The 13,440-nt window shown below is 38.0% G+C and overlaps 1 protein-coding gene and 1 long non-coding RNA gene across 6 annotated transcripts in view; one reads left to right on the top strand and one right to left on the bottom strand.

The window, feature by feature from the left end:
• The window catches only part of LOC130918681 (gastrula zinc finger protein XlCGF57.1-like), a 48,141-nt gene that overhangs the window by 14,203 nt on the left and 20,498 nt on the right, over positions 1 to 13,440 (top strand). The window contains exon 3 of one of the 3 annotated variants that reach the window (XM_057840600.1): positions 4,391 to 6,966. The exons of the other annotated variants lie outside the window; for them this stretch is intronic. Within the exon in view, the coding sequence (XP_057696583.1) occupies positions 4,391 to 6,361 (1,971 nt within the window). The 3' untranslated portion in view covers positions 6,362 to 6,966. Of the gene's footprint in view, positions 1 to 4,390; positions 6,967 to 13,440 lie in introns of those variants that run through there. 3 annotated transcript variants of the gene reach the window in all.
• Positions 7,414 to 12,584, bottom strand: LOC130918996 (uncharacterized). 3 transcript variants are annotated; one of them, XR_009063870.1, is made up of 5 exons: positions 12,481 to 12,584; positions 12,311 to 12,387; positions 8,017 to 8,125; positions 7,867 to 7,935; positions 7,414 to 7,783 (listed from the first exon to the last, which is right to left on the bottom strand). It is a non-coding gene; the product is annotated as an uncharacterized LOC130918996 (long non-coding RNA). The 3 variants fall into 3 exon arrangements; XR_009063868.1 differs by having other exon boundaries at positions 8,017 to 8,119; XR_009063869.1 differs by having other exon boundaries at positions 7,414 to 7,754; positions 8,017 to 8,119.

The following is a 13,440-nucleotide window of genomic DNA, read 5'->3' as shown; positions in this document are numbered from 1 at the left end:
AGTACGTGGTGCTCGGTTCAGAACGGAGGCGTACCAAACGTGTTTCTGACGTAATGTAGCCCTTACTTTTCGAGGCTGTGAGTCGATCGGGTTATAGTTTCTTTGTGCAGTTTATGGTTATATTTACTCAGTCTTCTCTACTATAATGAGCACCAACACAGTAGGACAGTAACCCGGAAACGTCAACGCCGCGAGAACGCAGTGAAACGCGGGCGTTACAAGTCAATCGGCCAATGCACACCAGTCGCAGTGCGGCCGCGTGTTAGACGCGTCCCAGAAATGGCTCAACACGACGCACGTGAAAAGGACGGCAGAGTTTATTATTTGACGCGAAACGCGACCCTCCTGCATCAATACTACTACCGGTAGCGAGGTTCGGGCAGACCGGAAGTCACTCATGTAAAAATATGGAGGATCCAGTCGATTTTCAAACTAATATGCAATCGTAACCCACTTTTTGATTCCATCAGATCTCTCGAGTGGTAGTTCGCGGCACAGTTGACTTGTCTTTGTTGATTTACTGCTGTCTTCTCTGCTATAATAATAACCAACAAGGCCCCGTGTTCAATACAAAACCCTCCTACCACAACAAAACAAGTAGGAACTAATATTCACATAGGAACTAAAGTTATACAACATAAAATATACAATATAAATGAATACTACATCACATTTGTAAAATATAAACTCATAATAAAATGAATATTAGCCCATTTAAATAAAATGAAATGTGCTAAAACACCTGTAATTAAATAATAAGAATAATACACAGATCCTGCTTACACAATTACATTTATTAATTTCTGTCTGGCACTTTAACTTGAGAAAATCCACCAATAAAGCTTCTGAAAACCGTTAATAAGAAAAAACAATGATTCAGTGAGGCATTTCATTTGTAAAATACATGTTAAAATCTTTGTCAATGGGATTGCTTTTCTCTTTAGCACAGGACTTTTTTTCTTTTCTTTCATAAAGAAAGCTGACCAATACGCGAGGTCTGAAAGGCAAATTGTTGTTGGATTATTATCTTTAAATACCCGCTACTTTTTTTTAGCAGAATTCTAGCTTTGTATAGTCTACTGTTCCTATTGTTGAAAGCACAAAAGTGTGTAATAAACAACTAGCACATTTATATTTTGCATTTTGTTTTCTTACTGTACCGAACCGAGATTTTTGTGTACCGTTACACCGTTACAATGGCTAATTACTAATTAGCCATTAAATATTCATTGAACCGATAGTGGAGATAGAATTTGGCTATCGTGAGCACAAGAATCTGCTTCTAATGCCTAGTTCAATGCATTGCTTAATATGATAAAAATTTAGCTTTTACATGCTGCGCTTGTGTCATTCACCACACAGTGCAGTTAGATTGTGACCGCCGTCGTGGTTGCCTCAACTTCCCATTCACTTCGGCAAAACGGCTAGTAGTCGCCGTCATTACCTGATCGTCACGGGCGTGTCATAACAACGCGAGAGCTAACAAAACCACTGTAACGCACGCTCCGTAGCATTTTCTTCACAGCCCAAAACAAAACTAGTCGTGGCAACGAAGCAACATGCTAAAACAATGGACAGTTAAACGCAGTTTACTTAAACATGAAGATGTGGATCAGTTGATCTTCCTCAAGAAAAATCTGCCCTTCAAAAAAAATGTAGACAGTGATGAGGAATAAAATAATGTGGAAGCACAGGCATAAGTGAATGACTTAACTGTGTATAAGGTTAAAGTAATGATTATATACCTGTCTGTCTAAAATGCCATGTTTTTATTCCCCCAGTTATTCCAGTGGTAAAGCATAATTTATTATTAATTTATGATAACACGAGCAGGTTTTTAAAAAAATTCTAGAGCTGCTGCATATAATTAATATTTTTTGCTTGTAAGTAAGATGTTAACGTTGAAAGTTTGCACTTAAATGACTTGCCTATTGTGCTCAAAACACCAGAAAATACATTAGTTAAATAACTGCACTTTATTGTTGTCTGTCACTGGAGTTTTATTTTATTATCAATCCCATCCAACAAAATGACGGTCTATAGTAAGCTTTATTTTTTTCATAAAAAAAATAAAACATAACATTTGTATGAAATTTTGTTGTTTAATTTAATCTTTTTTTTTTTATATGTTTGAAATACTGTGCGAACACACACAACTAATGTTTACTATCGTATCGTTTTCACTCTGTATCGAAACGTATCGTTCTTAAACTGTATCCAATCGAATTGCTCGGCCTTAAAAATCTATTGCTTTTGAATCGAATCGATACCTGTGTATCTAGATACATATCGAATCGGCTTCATGCCAGAGATTCCCAACCCTAGAATTAACCCTTTAAATACCTTCTAAAATTCAAAATAACTATCCAAAACCCCAAAATAGACGACACTGTACTGTAGGGCTGCAGCTATCGAATATTTTAGTAATCGAGTAATCGACTGAAAATTCTATCGATTAATCGAGTAATCGGATAAAACAAATATATTTTTAGGTGAAGAGCAATTATAAATATACATGAGAAAACAAGACATTTCATCTAATCTTGAACCATTTTCAGTCAATCAATGTCTTTATTTTTGATGTATATTGTTGAAAACAGCCAATAATTGCATCTCAGATGTAACTACAATAAAAAAAGACTAATTCACTGCTTTCACTCAAAAAACCTTTAGATCTGATTAAAAAATATGTATATACAGTACTGTGCAAAATTTTTAGGCAGGACACCTGCTTAAAACTTTTGCACAGTACTGTATATTTTTATTATATTATGTATATACAGGATATACTGTATGTATATATTTTCCCCAAGTGGAAGCTTCCATGGTCCTAATAAATTTAATCATTAAAAAATATATATATATACAGTACTGTGCAAAAGTTTGAGGCAGGTGTCCTACCTCAAACTTTTGCACAGTACTGTATATACCTAAAAATGCCGTTACGCTTGATAACACACATCACTTAAAAGTTAGGATTTTTTCCCCACGTGTTTCAATTGAATTTCTATTTGTGTCAAGCCATTTTTAAGTTCTAGTTAAGTTTTAAGTTAGTCTAAACTGTAAGTCCTGATCGGATTTTGAGTTTTTGCAGTGTTCAAAATAAATGTATGATACAGGTTGTATTGGAGCACATTAGGGACCACTGCTACTTGGTGTTTTATCCAGCAATGACTACTGAACTAAAGTTGATATTGAGCATTATTGAGTTTTTATTTTACACCCTCATCACTCCACAACGCTATGTATGTAAGACACGTTAGACACGCATCGAAAGTGGTCATAATTAATAGAAACCTAGCCCTCCGCAGGGCTAACGTTACTTGAGCTAATGACAGTAACGTTAATCTTATTTATTAGCGCTCTTTATTAGCGCTTACCGCTATACTGCTTTAAGATGGCGGCTGTTTCCTATCGCTCCCCAGACGCGGCCGAGTCTGTCATTGAAGATCTAGTTCAACATACATGTGAACTCTGAGACACCCACAGACGCTACCTGCTACCAACGTACCATCATGCGGGCTAGTATTTAGCAACGTCGCGCTGTTTGTACCAGCTGTCGGAAGCAGTAAGTTTTTTTTTTTTTTTTTTTTTTTTTTGCTTCTTCCTCCACGGACGTGACATCAGCGCGTTGCCCCGCATTAAAAGTAGTCCTAGCAAAACGTGATGCTTAGAGCTGTCAAAATAAACGATTACTCGAGGTGAATAAAATTACTCGGATCAGTTTTTAAACTCGAGTTACTCGAGTGTTCGTTTCAGCTCTACTGTACTGTCCTCGCCAAGATGTTGGAGATAAGTCCATGTGGTTTCCTGACTTTATTCAGCTTCTCATGACATCAACACTTGCAGAATGAAACAAAAATAAAAATTAAATCAGTTCATCGTCAATAACAGCAATTCAAATTTTGATAACTCTTGCTGCTGATACAGCAGTAACAATAAACACAAACGATTCGCATGTATCAGCGTCCGTACATCATTAAAAAAAAAGAAAAAAGTCACATCAACTGGCCCAAAGTATTCAACCACAATTGAAAACGCACAAGAAATGGTAAAAAAGGTGTTGCCTCTGGATGCTTCGAAAGTAACTCATATGCGCACAGGGTCTTTCCTCTCTCACACTGTTTCTTCGTGGGCGCAAATTGTGTGTGGGTGTGTGTGTGTGGGTGTGTGTGTGTGCGCCTCGTACTACCTGCCCTACATTTTCTACGCCAAAATAAAAGCATGCATCACAAAACAAAAGTGATAAAAAAAGACTGGAGACTCCAGCGTCCTAAAGTTGAAATGACATCGGTCGGGTACGTCGTAACCCGGGGACTACCTGTATTTCTCTCTATATCTCCGACGTCTGCAAATCACGTTCCCCCCCCCCCCCCCCCCCCCCATCCAGAGTCCCGCAAACGTCACTGTAGAAGAACTTCACCCTGAGAAGCACAATCCCGTCCACCTTAAACAGAAGGAGGAGCCAGACATGCCGTTGATCAAACAGGAGGCGGAGCCAGAGACCTCTGACATCAAAGAAGAAAAACAGCAAATTGAAATCCTCAATTTTCCAATGGGTGTCGGTGTGAAGAGCGAAGAAGTCGAAGGACCAAGCGAAGAGAGCGGAGCAGCGAACCCTTTGAGCGACAGCTCATTTCAGCACCAGACAACAAAAGGAGAGCAACCGGACGGCCTCTTAGCTCCGCTTTCGGACAGCGATGACTTAACGTCACATTCTTCTGACTTTAATACTGATGAGGAGGAGGATGACTTTGACCAAAACGCTTCAAAATCCTTAGACAAGTCATCATTTAAAAGAGACGCAATGGAAGGCGTGGTTGGGAAAAGTTTTCCCTGCTCACTTTGTGATAAAACATTTCCTTGGAAATGCTACTTAAAGGCACACATGCGTAGACACACTGGAGAGAAGCCTTTTGCCTGCACACTTTGCGATAAAAAATACTCCATGAAGGCAAAATTAAACATACACACAAGAACACACACTGGAGAGAAGCCTTATGCCTGCACACTTTGTGATAAAAAATACTTTACAAAGGAAAATTTAAAGTATCACACAAGAACACACACTGGAGAGAAGCCTTTTGCCTGCACACTTTGTGATAAAAAATACTCCACGAAGGCAAAATTAAACTATCACACAAGAACACATACTGGAGTGAAGCCTTTTGCCTGCACACTTTGTGATAAAAAATACTTGGAGAAGGCAGATTTTAACCTTCACACAAGAACACACACTGGAGAGAAACCTTTTACCTGCACACTTTGTGATAAAAAATACTCCACGAAGGCAAAATTAAACTATCACACAAGAACACATACTGGAGTGAAGCCTTTCGCCTGCACACTTTGCGATAAAAAATACTTTGAGAAGGCAGATTTTAACCTTCACACAAGAACACACACTGGAGAGAAACCTTTTACCTGCACACTTTGTGATAAAAAATTCTCCACTAAGAGAATATTAAACAGTCACACAAGAACACACACTGGAGAGAAGCCTTTTGCCTGCACACTTTGTGGTAAAAGGTTCACAAAGCAGGGAAATTTAAACCTTCACACAAGAACACACACTGGAGAGAAACCTTATGCCTGCACATTTTGTGGTAAAAGGTACACCCATAAGGCAGGTTTAAACTATCACTTAAGCACACACACCGGAGAGAAGCCTTATGCCTGCACACATTGTGATAAAAAATACTGCACGAAGGCAAAATTAAACAGACACACAAGAACACACACTGGAGTGAAGCCTTTTGCCTGCGCACTTTGTGGTAAAAGATTCACCCGTAAGGATGATTTAAACATTCACACAAGAATACACACCGGAGAGAATCCTTATGCCTGCACACTTTGTGATAAAAAATTCTCCACGAAGAAAGTATTAAACATTCACACAAGAACACACACTGGAGAGAAGCCTTTTGGCTGCACACTTTGTGGTAAAAGGTTCACAAAGCAGGGAAATTTAAACATTCACACAAGAACACACACTGGAGAGAAACCTTATGCCTGCACATTTTGTGGAAAAAGATACACCCATAAGGGAGGTTTAAACTATCACATAAGCACACACACCGGAGAGAAGCCTTATGCCTGCACACTTTGTGATAAAAAATACTCCACGAAGGTAAAAGTAAACATACACACAAGAACACACACTGGAGTGAAGCCTTTTGCCTGCGCACTTTGTGGTAAAAGATTCACCCGTAAGGATGATTTAAACATTCACACAAGAACACACACAGGAGAGAAGCCTTTTGCTTGCTCACTTTGCGGTAAACGATTTGCACAGAAAGGACATTTAGTAAGCCACGCAAGTAGCCACACTGAGAAAAAACCTTTGAATTCTAGCGTGTGACAAAATATTCTGATTCCTGCATTTACAATGGAAAAAGCATTTCAATTTCATTATTCTGTTTCTCACGAGCCTCTTTTGAAAAAGTTGTTCATGATTTTTCAGGTGCTGTTTTGTTTTTACAACTATCCAATTCATATATGGCGGAACACACAGACAAGGTTGAAGTGGCAGCTACTGCTCTTGCACCCCTCTTTAAAATAAACTGCTGTATTTTAAGCCAAAACAACTGTTGTGTTTCATAGAACAATATGTCTATATGCTGCCATAGCAGAATCATGGCGCATTAAGCCCCCGAACTATTTTTAATATGTCCGTTTTACCCTGGAAACCCCCGTTTACAGATGTCGTGCAACCGCTTTTGTTTCAACCCAGCCAAAAAAAGAAGGCAGGTAAGTAGATTTATCATACGAAATGTGTGTCATTTTTAGCTAAGAATCATTAATTGATGTCTAATATTTAAATATTTTATTTCCATACTCCTTGAATTGAGATTCAGGGAGATTAACTCTTTAACTGTGTTTTTTAACTGTGCCAGTTTGTTAAAGCGTGCTGATTTTACCAAAATGAAAAAGTTACAGTACATCAATATTAAGATACACATTACTGCAATAAAGGTTTAATTAGTGACTAAAAGATCGCCTGTGAGTGTGTACTTTAGTTTGTCAAGTGTAAAATTTATTCCTATTTTGAATTACTAGAAATTGCTGTCATCCTCACATTTTTATGAACGGACTCATTAATATAGCTTCATATCAAAAAAGTAATATTCTCTCTATGGTGCAATCAAACCAATTTTCTTGTCTTACATTTCACTACTCAAATTCATTCATGTGGGTGTTCACTCTTCAAGATCCTAATTAACTGATTCAGAAACTATATTAAGCACTTTCTTCTCCAGGTAAGGCAGCTTTATTTCAAACAGAAATGACAAAATAGTTGTAATTTGTTGTTTTTTTCTTTTATCCCGGACAATAGTTGTAGGTTGTTTTAATTACCTGACATTTTTCGGCCAACACTTCCGCCTTCATCAGAGGTAATTTAAACAACCTACAACTAACATCTGGGATAAAAGAAAAAAAAAAAAAAAACTAATCTATAAGTGTAGAAAAAATGAACTCAATACAAATAGCTCTGATGTGGTAAACTTTTATTTTTTATTTTTTTTACTATTATTGAGAGAATACCAGATATTTTCTTTAGTCAACAATCTCCTCAGAAAAGGTAAATCCGTCTTCCAGATGGTTGAAACAGAACTTGATGGCTCCAAGACATTGTCATCCGAGCTCATCCTCTTCCATCGGCAGGATGCTTAGGAACTCCTACTGCATTGATTTTTTTCCCCTTAACCCTGTCCCAGGCTTTTGTGCTGTCTTGCACAATCCTTTTACCAAAACTGTACTTTGGAAAAGAGAAAGAAAGGAGCTATTTGAATGTTACATAAGTAAAATAAAAATGCTTTGTTAATTTTATTCTTGATTTTAAACTAGGTATATAAACAATCTTACCTCTTTTTTTCCTGCCATATCTTGCAATGGGCCACCACTAACTTGAAGGAGCTGTGGTTGCACCTCTTCCTAAAAAAATAAGTCAATTAAGGGGGGCATGTTCAAAAGTGCTTCAGAGAAATGCACACTACAAAGTCTTTAAAAGCTGACCTCAGCAATTATATCCAAATTTCACTTCTTCAACTAATAGACTGGTGACACTTCACCCTGGAGTGATGCTTTTGCCTTATCTGTCCAATGGGCAAACTCTTTCCTGTGGCTCACATAAGTTGAAAAAACACAACAATAAGTACTCCACAATTTCCAACCAAGAATTAAGGTGCTGTGCACCTACTTTCCTGTGAATGTCATATCAACAGTTTCAAAGACTTACCATGCACCCAAGTTTGATATTGTCCGCTAGCAATATACACTAGAGGTGTGCATCGGCACTGCCCTCACGATTCGATTCGATTACGATTCGGAGGGCCCCGATTTGATTTGATTGGATTCAGAGGGTCACGATTTGATTCGGTTCAATTCGGCAATGCATCGTGATGCATTAAAGCCTGGGATCCATTAAAATTCTAAAGCAAAGCATATTTTTTGTGAATCATGAGGCAACACAAGCGGTCTGACATTAAACAACTTTTTATTAGCTCTTGTGTCACTCCTGGTTGGAGTCAAATGAAAATACTTTCATATACAGTATATATATATTTTTTTTTTAAAACTGACCACAGCATTTAATTAGTGCTTTGAATGAGACCAGGGCTTTCTCTGTTTTTTTACACACAGTAGCAGCCTTTCACACAGTGCAACATCTGAACTCCTGTGAAAAATCAGTAATAACAGTCACTGTATTTTAGTCACGACCTATCAATAAAAATATTCAAGTAAATATTAAAGAAAACGACAAAGAAAATATTGTAGTGCAGCAGCATCTTTATCGCAATATCAATCCAGGGATCAGTTCAGTTGCAAACAAAACGTCAACTAAATTGCAATGTAGAACAAAAGTAAAATGTAGGCCTAGCCCACTATATATGTGCAATCAACTTAGAAATGCAATCAGTAACTACCACATAACAATAAAAAATCATGAATTAAAATGAAGTGCAGCAGCATTTTAGCAGCCATAACAATCTGTTTCAACATGAGGAAATATCAGTTTTTTTGCAATTGATAGAGCAGAGAGATAGTAGAGGTTAGATTGGGCCTAAAAAATCCAGCCCGACCCGACACGGCCCGCTGGTATTGAAGCCCGACCCGGCTTGGAGTGACGCGAAAAAAACCCCCAACGCCCTTGAGACAAAACAATCGCCATTTTAGAGTGGCATTTTAAAATTTGGCTTCAAATTATTGGATGAATCGTTTGGAGTGCAATTCTGCTTTAATTGAAGGGCCATCATAAATAGATCGACTGGAACGTACCTTCAAAACCAAACAAGGCTATTCTGGATCATCATGGAAACGTCATGTCAATATGAATGGATACTGAATTTCGTTAGTGATAACAATACATCTCATGATTGGATCTGTTTTTTTCCCCACAAACAATCGGAATTTGGATCATTTATTTTGTTATGATTTGACTGTTCTTTGAAAATGAACCAAAGCTCCAAGTTGTAGTTGTTACTACTCAGCCTTACAGGCAAATGAATGTGTGGGTCACATACTGTAGGCTTTCGCCATGTTGCAACAACATAGGGGTCAGCCACAAATATGCTCCTTCCCTGAAAAATACATAATATATACACACGGACATATGTTATATAAATACAAACATACGCACACACCTAAATGAGCCCATACACGCATACCCACATTCTGTAGGCTACATAGTTAAAATAATACCCTACACACGCCAAAAAAATACTTTTGAATGAGCTACTTGTTGGACAAGTTATAAATATGCATTTCATATCTGCAAAAAAACAAAAAAAGAAGTTAAATTTTACTTAACCCTTTAACACCTAAGCCTATTTTGGCCGAATTTGCATGCATTTGATGTTGCCTTTATATTTCAAAGAAAAAATTGTTCACAATGGCCAAGTTGGGTCCCTTTTTTCAGGACACCTTGAACTTCATGTCTCAACTGTTGTTTTCTTCACTGACCAATTATAATCCACATTTTGGACCCAAAACGACAAAAAAATCCCAAAAAATTTTTTCAAAATTTGTAATGTTGATGTGGCATTGACAACCAAACATGCTCGACCAACAGTTTTGAAGCTTGATAATATTTATTCAACATGTTAGGATAAACATTCAATAGAAAAAAATAAGATTGAATAGTTTTATGTGTGACTATTCAACACACAGCGGGTATGGTCATAGGAGTTTTTGGCCTTTACACATACTATGGTCAAAACAGGTTATATACAGTGCAAAATAGTGAGAAAATTATATATATCATCTGACACAAAAAGGGTTTGGATGATATCTCTTTGTGAAGTTAGGTGTTGTACCCATCACCTTATCAAAAGTATATACGTACGTGCAATCAAGCTTCTCGAACACACATCTACATAAAAATTGAAAAGATTAAAGTGAAGAAATAATATATATAACTTTGGAAAAAAGTATTTTAAGAAATATTGACAAGTAGTTCAGTTCAATTCAAAATTTTCAGGCATGCGACACAATAATTTTTTTTTTTTTTTTTTTTGCGCACTCAATAAAGCTTCTGCTTGAACAGGTCGCGGAGCTGCGTCACACACAACGTCACACAGCCTACTCTTTCGCCGTTGTGCGCTGCTGTCACTTCAACCCGCCTAGACGCCGACTCATCCCAAGAAAACAACGACAAATACGGCTCATCTTCTTCCTTGAGTTAATGTAAAAATGCATTAGCTTGCGCTAAATGTAGTTTTAAGCTACGTTCATACTACAGGTCTTAATGCACAAATCCGATTTTTTTGTCATATCTGTTTTTTTGGCATGCCCGTTCAGACTGCCTTTGTCCATTGAGACCATTCAAGTATTACGCATGCGCACTAATTCGTAGTCCGACACGCGCTGAGCAAGACGACCCGCATGCGCAGAAGCATCAAAACAAATGACCACACGTTGGCTGTCATCCGTCATTCCAGGGATTATCATATTTTGCTCTTTAAAAAGAGGACACAAATAACAGACATTAATAATCCACGTTTAGTTTAAGTTTAAGTCTAAGTTTATATGGACTGATAGAACGCATACACGCACACACATAAGCCTTGACGTGTGTGCGAGAAATGACGTGGGTGCGTCAGTTTGCCCCGACTCGGCCATGTGTGCAATAATGAAATATTGCTCATTCGGCGCACAGAATTAAAATCGAAAATTGACAGGGTTATCCTTTTTTTCATTTTATTTTTTTATGACTGTGGTCAAGCCCGCTTCGTGCTTAAAAGCAGAGTTCAAGCTAGGCGCTAATGCCTGCATCGCTGCCGTCCTTCGTGCCTCTTGCTGTTTGCTGACGTAATTAGTGCATGAATTCTGATTCCGGAGACTGGACAGTACAGTCCGCTGCGACAGTCTGGAAAAATGTGGCCCAGATCGGATTTGAACCACATACGAAAGTGACCCAGATCGGATTTGAAATGGTCCAGTTCAATGCAACTTGTCACGTTCAGACCATCAAATTAATGCCTCACTTGAGTCGGAAAAACACGAAAAAATCGGATTCGTGCATTAAGACCTGTAGTATGAAAGTAGCCTTAGATTCATTCTGCACGTTTCAAAGTCGCTCGCTCAAACCAACCGGCCGTTGCTTACTTCGCATGCCTCCCTTTCAATAGTTGGCGCCTCGCTCGGAAATTTATTAAAAATGATCACATTCGGTTCGTCCTTCTTGACATCACAACGGCTCTTGCCATATGTAGTCTTTTGTTCTGCTTTCGGTTTTGAAAAAGGAAAGAAATGATGGAAATATGGAGATGGATACATGGTCCATGCAGCGTTTTAATGCATATTTATGAGTGCAATAAAACTATAAAACTCAAATGACAATATCTCCCGTTTTTCTTGGCAGATTGACTTCAAATAAAAACTGGTGTGGACATCAACTTCCGCACTTTCAAACGAGACCAACTAGCGGCACGTGGGTGACGTAATTACAGCGTGACGAAGTTTCAAAGACGATATGCGTAAACGCGTCGCTGCCGACACGTTCGGTGTTAAAGGGTTAATTGCACTATCTTCTTTAAAGAAACTAAATCCTCAAAATTCACAGTTAATTCCATATCACTGTTCTAGCCAAGGGTCCATAAGTCCGCACGTGTCAGGCAAGCTTACTTTGTTTGGATAATCAACACCGTTTCTGGCCTCTTAAAATTCAATATTTACATAAGCTGATAAGAATGTTGATTGGTTAACAAAACCAAGAATAAATATGTCCAATTGTTAACTAATATATGGAATAATAAGCCTATCCAGATTTCCAGGGAGCACAACATTTGTCTCAGATATTAAAACATACCAGCCGTTCCTGGGCAGTATGAGTTTGATCCGTCCATGAAACTCGGCATGATCTTATGTTGTCACCATTGGTCCTGTCTGTACAGTGGGTTTCACAGTGTTCGTTGTCTATTAAAAAAAGTGTTCAGCACATTCCAAAATTTACAGTACAGTACTACTTATGCTACTTACTTCCATTTGGATGTGTGTGACATCCCTGTATCTGCAGAGGAAGACTACCATTTAGGGGTCGTGATTCAGTTTCTTCCCAATGGGGTGGTGATCTTGGAGCTAGTGAAATTTTTTTTTAATGAAAAACATATAGCTAAGCAGAGTAACAATTTCAAGAAAAAAATACAACTTAATTCTGTTTGGATCATGTGACAACATTCAAACTACAAAGGACCAGAAACAACAAATGAAGGCAAAACAACAGTACCATACAACAACAAAAACTGCGAGCTGCGAATTGCAAGCATGTACATAATGAAAAATAAGAGTGCAATATAATGAAAACTACACAGAGGAGACTGTTCATTATGGGAAAAAAATGTAAAAAGCATAAGCAGCATTACCCAATTCGCTGCTCAAAGGGGGAGTTCAGAATTTTTGACATCAGGCTTAATCTTCGAGTTAGGGGGGGTTAATTAGTCAGTGGAGTTGATTTCAAAATATTCCGTATCGTTTGTTAGTCCTTTATTTTTCAGGGCTCCGGAGTGGCTATGCTAATGCACGTCAATATGGCCAATTAGCATACTAATAAAAAAAAAACATATGCACGCAGGAGAATCATCGATGACTCATGCAATCAATAGTGTTGGCTATGTTTTAAGGATAAAGTTATTAAAACTTACCATTGTATGTCAATAACTGCAGTAAGAACATCAACATAGTAATTCAGTTGCGTTGCAGAGAAGAGAACAAGTTGGCTGGACAAGCAGGGCGGAGGGATATCACTTTGGTCTTTTCACCGCTTTTTTTTCTTTTTCTGTGGCAGCGAAGCAACTTCCCGCCCCCAAAATGTAGGGAAGAATTGGAGCTGAACACGAGTTTTTTCAGGAACTCAATAAATCGTTGCAAGTGAACATTAATACTTTTTACCACTTTGCAACAAAGGTGTTCTTGAAACTTTTTTCTTCATAGACAAGACCA

The sequence above is a fragment of the Corythoichthys intestinalis genome, chromosome 1 (assembly GCF_030265065.1).
Source record: "Corythoichthys intestinalis isolate RoL2023-P3 chromosome 1, ASM3026506v1, whole genome shotgun sequence".
In the NCBI taxonomy this organism is placed as follows: domain Eukaryota; kingdom Metazoa; phylum Chordata; class Actinopteri; order Syngnathiformes; family Syngnathidae; genus Corythoichthys; species Corythoichthys intestinalis.
The sequence above is the reverse complement of the archived record's forward strand: the minus strand, read 5'-3'. Positions and strand labels throughout refer to the sequence as shown.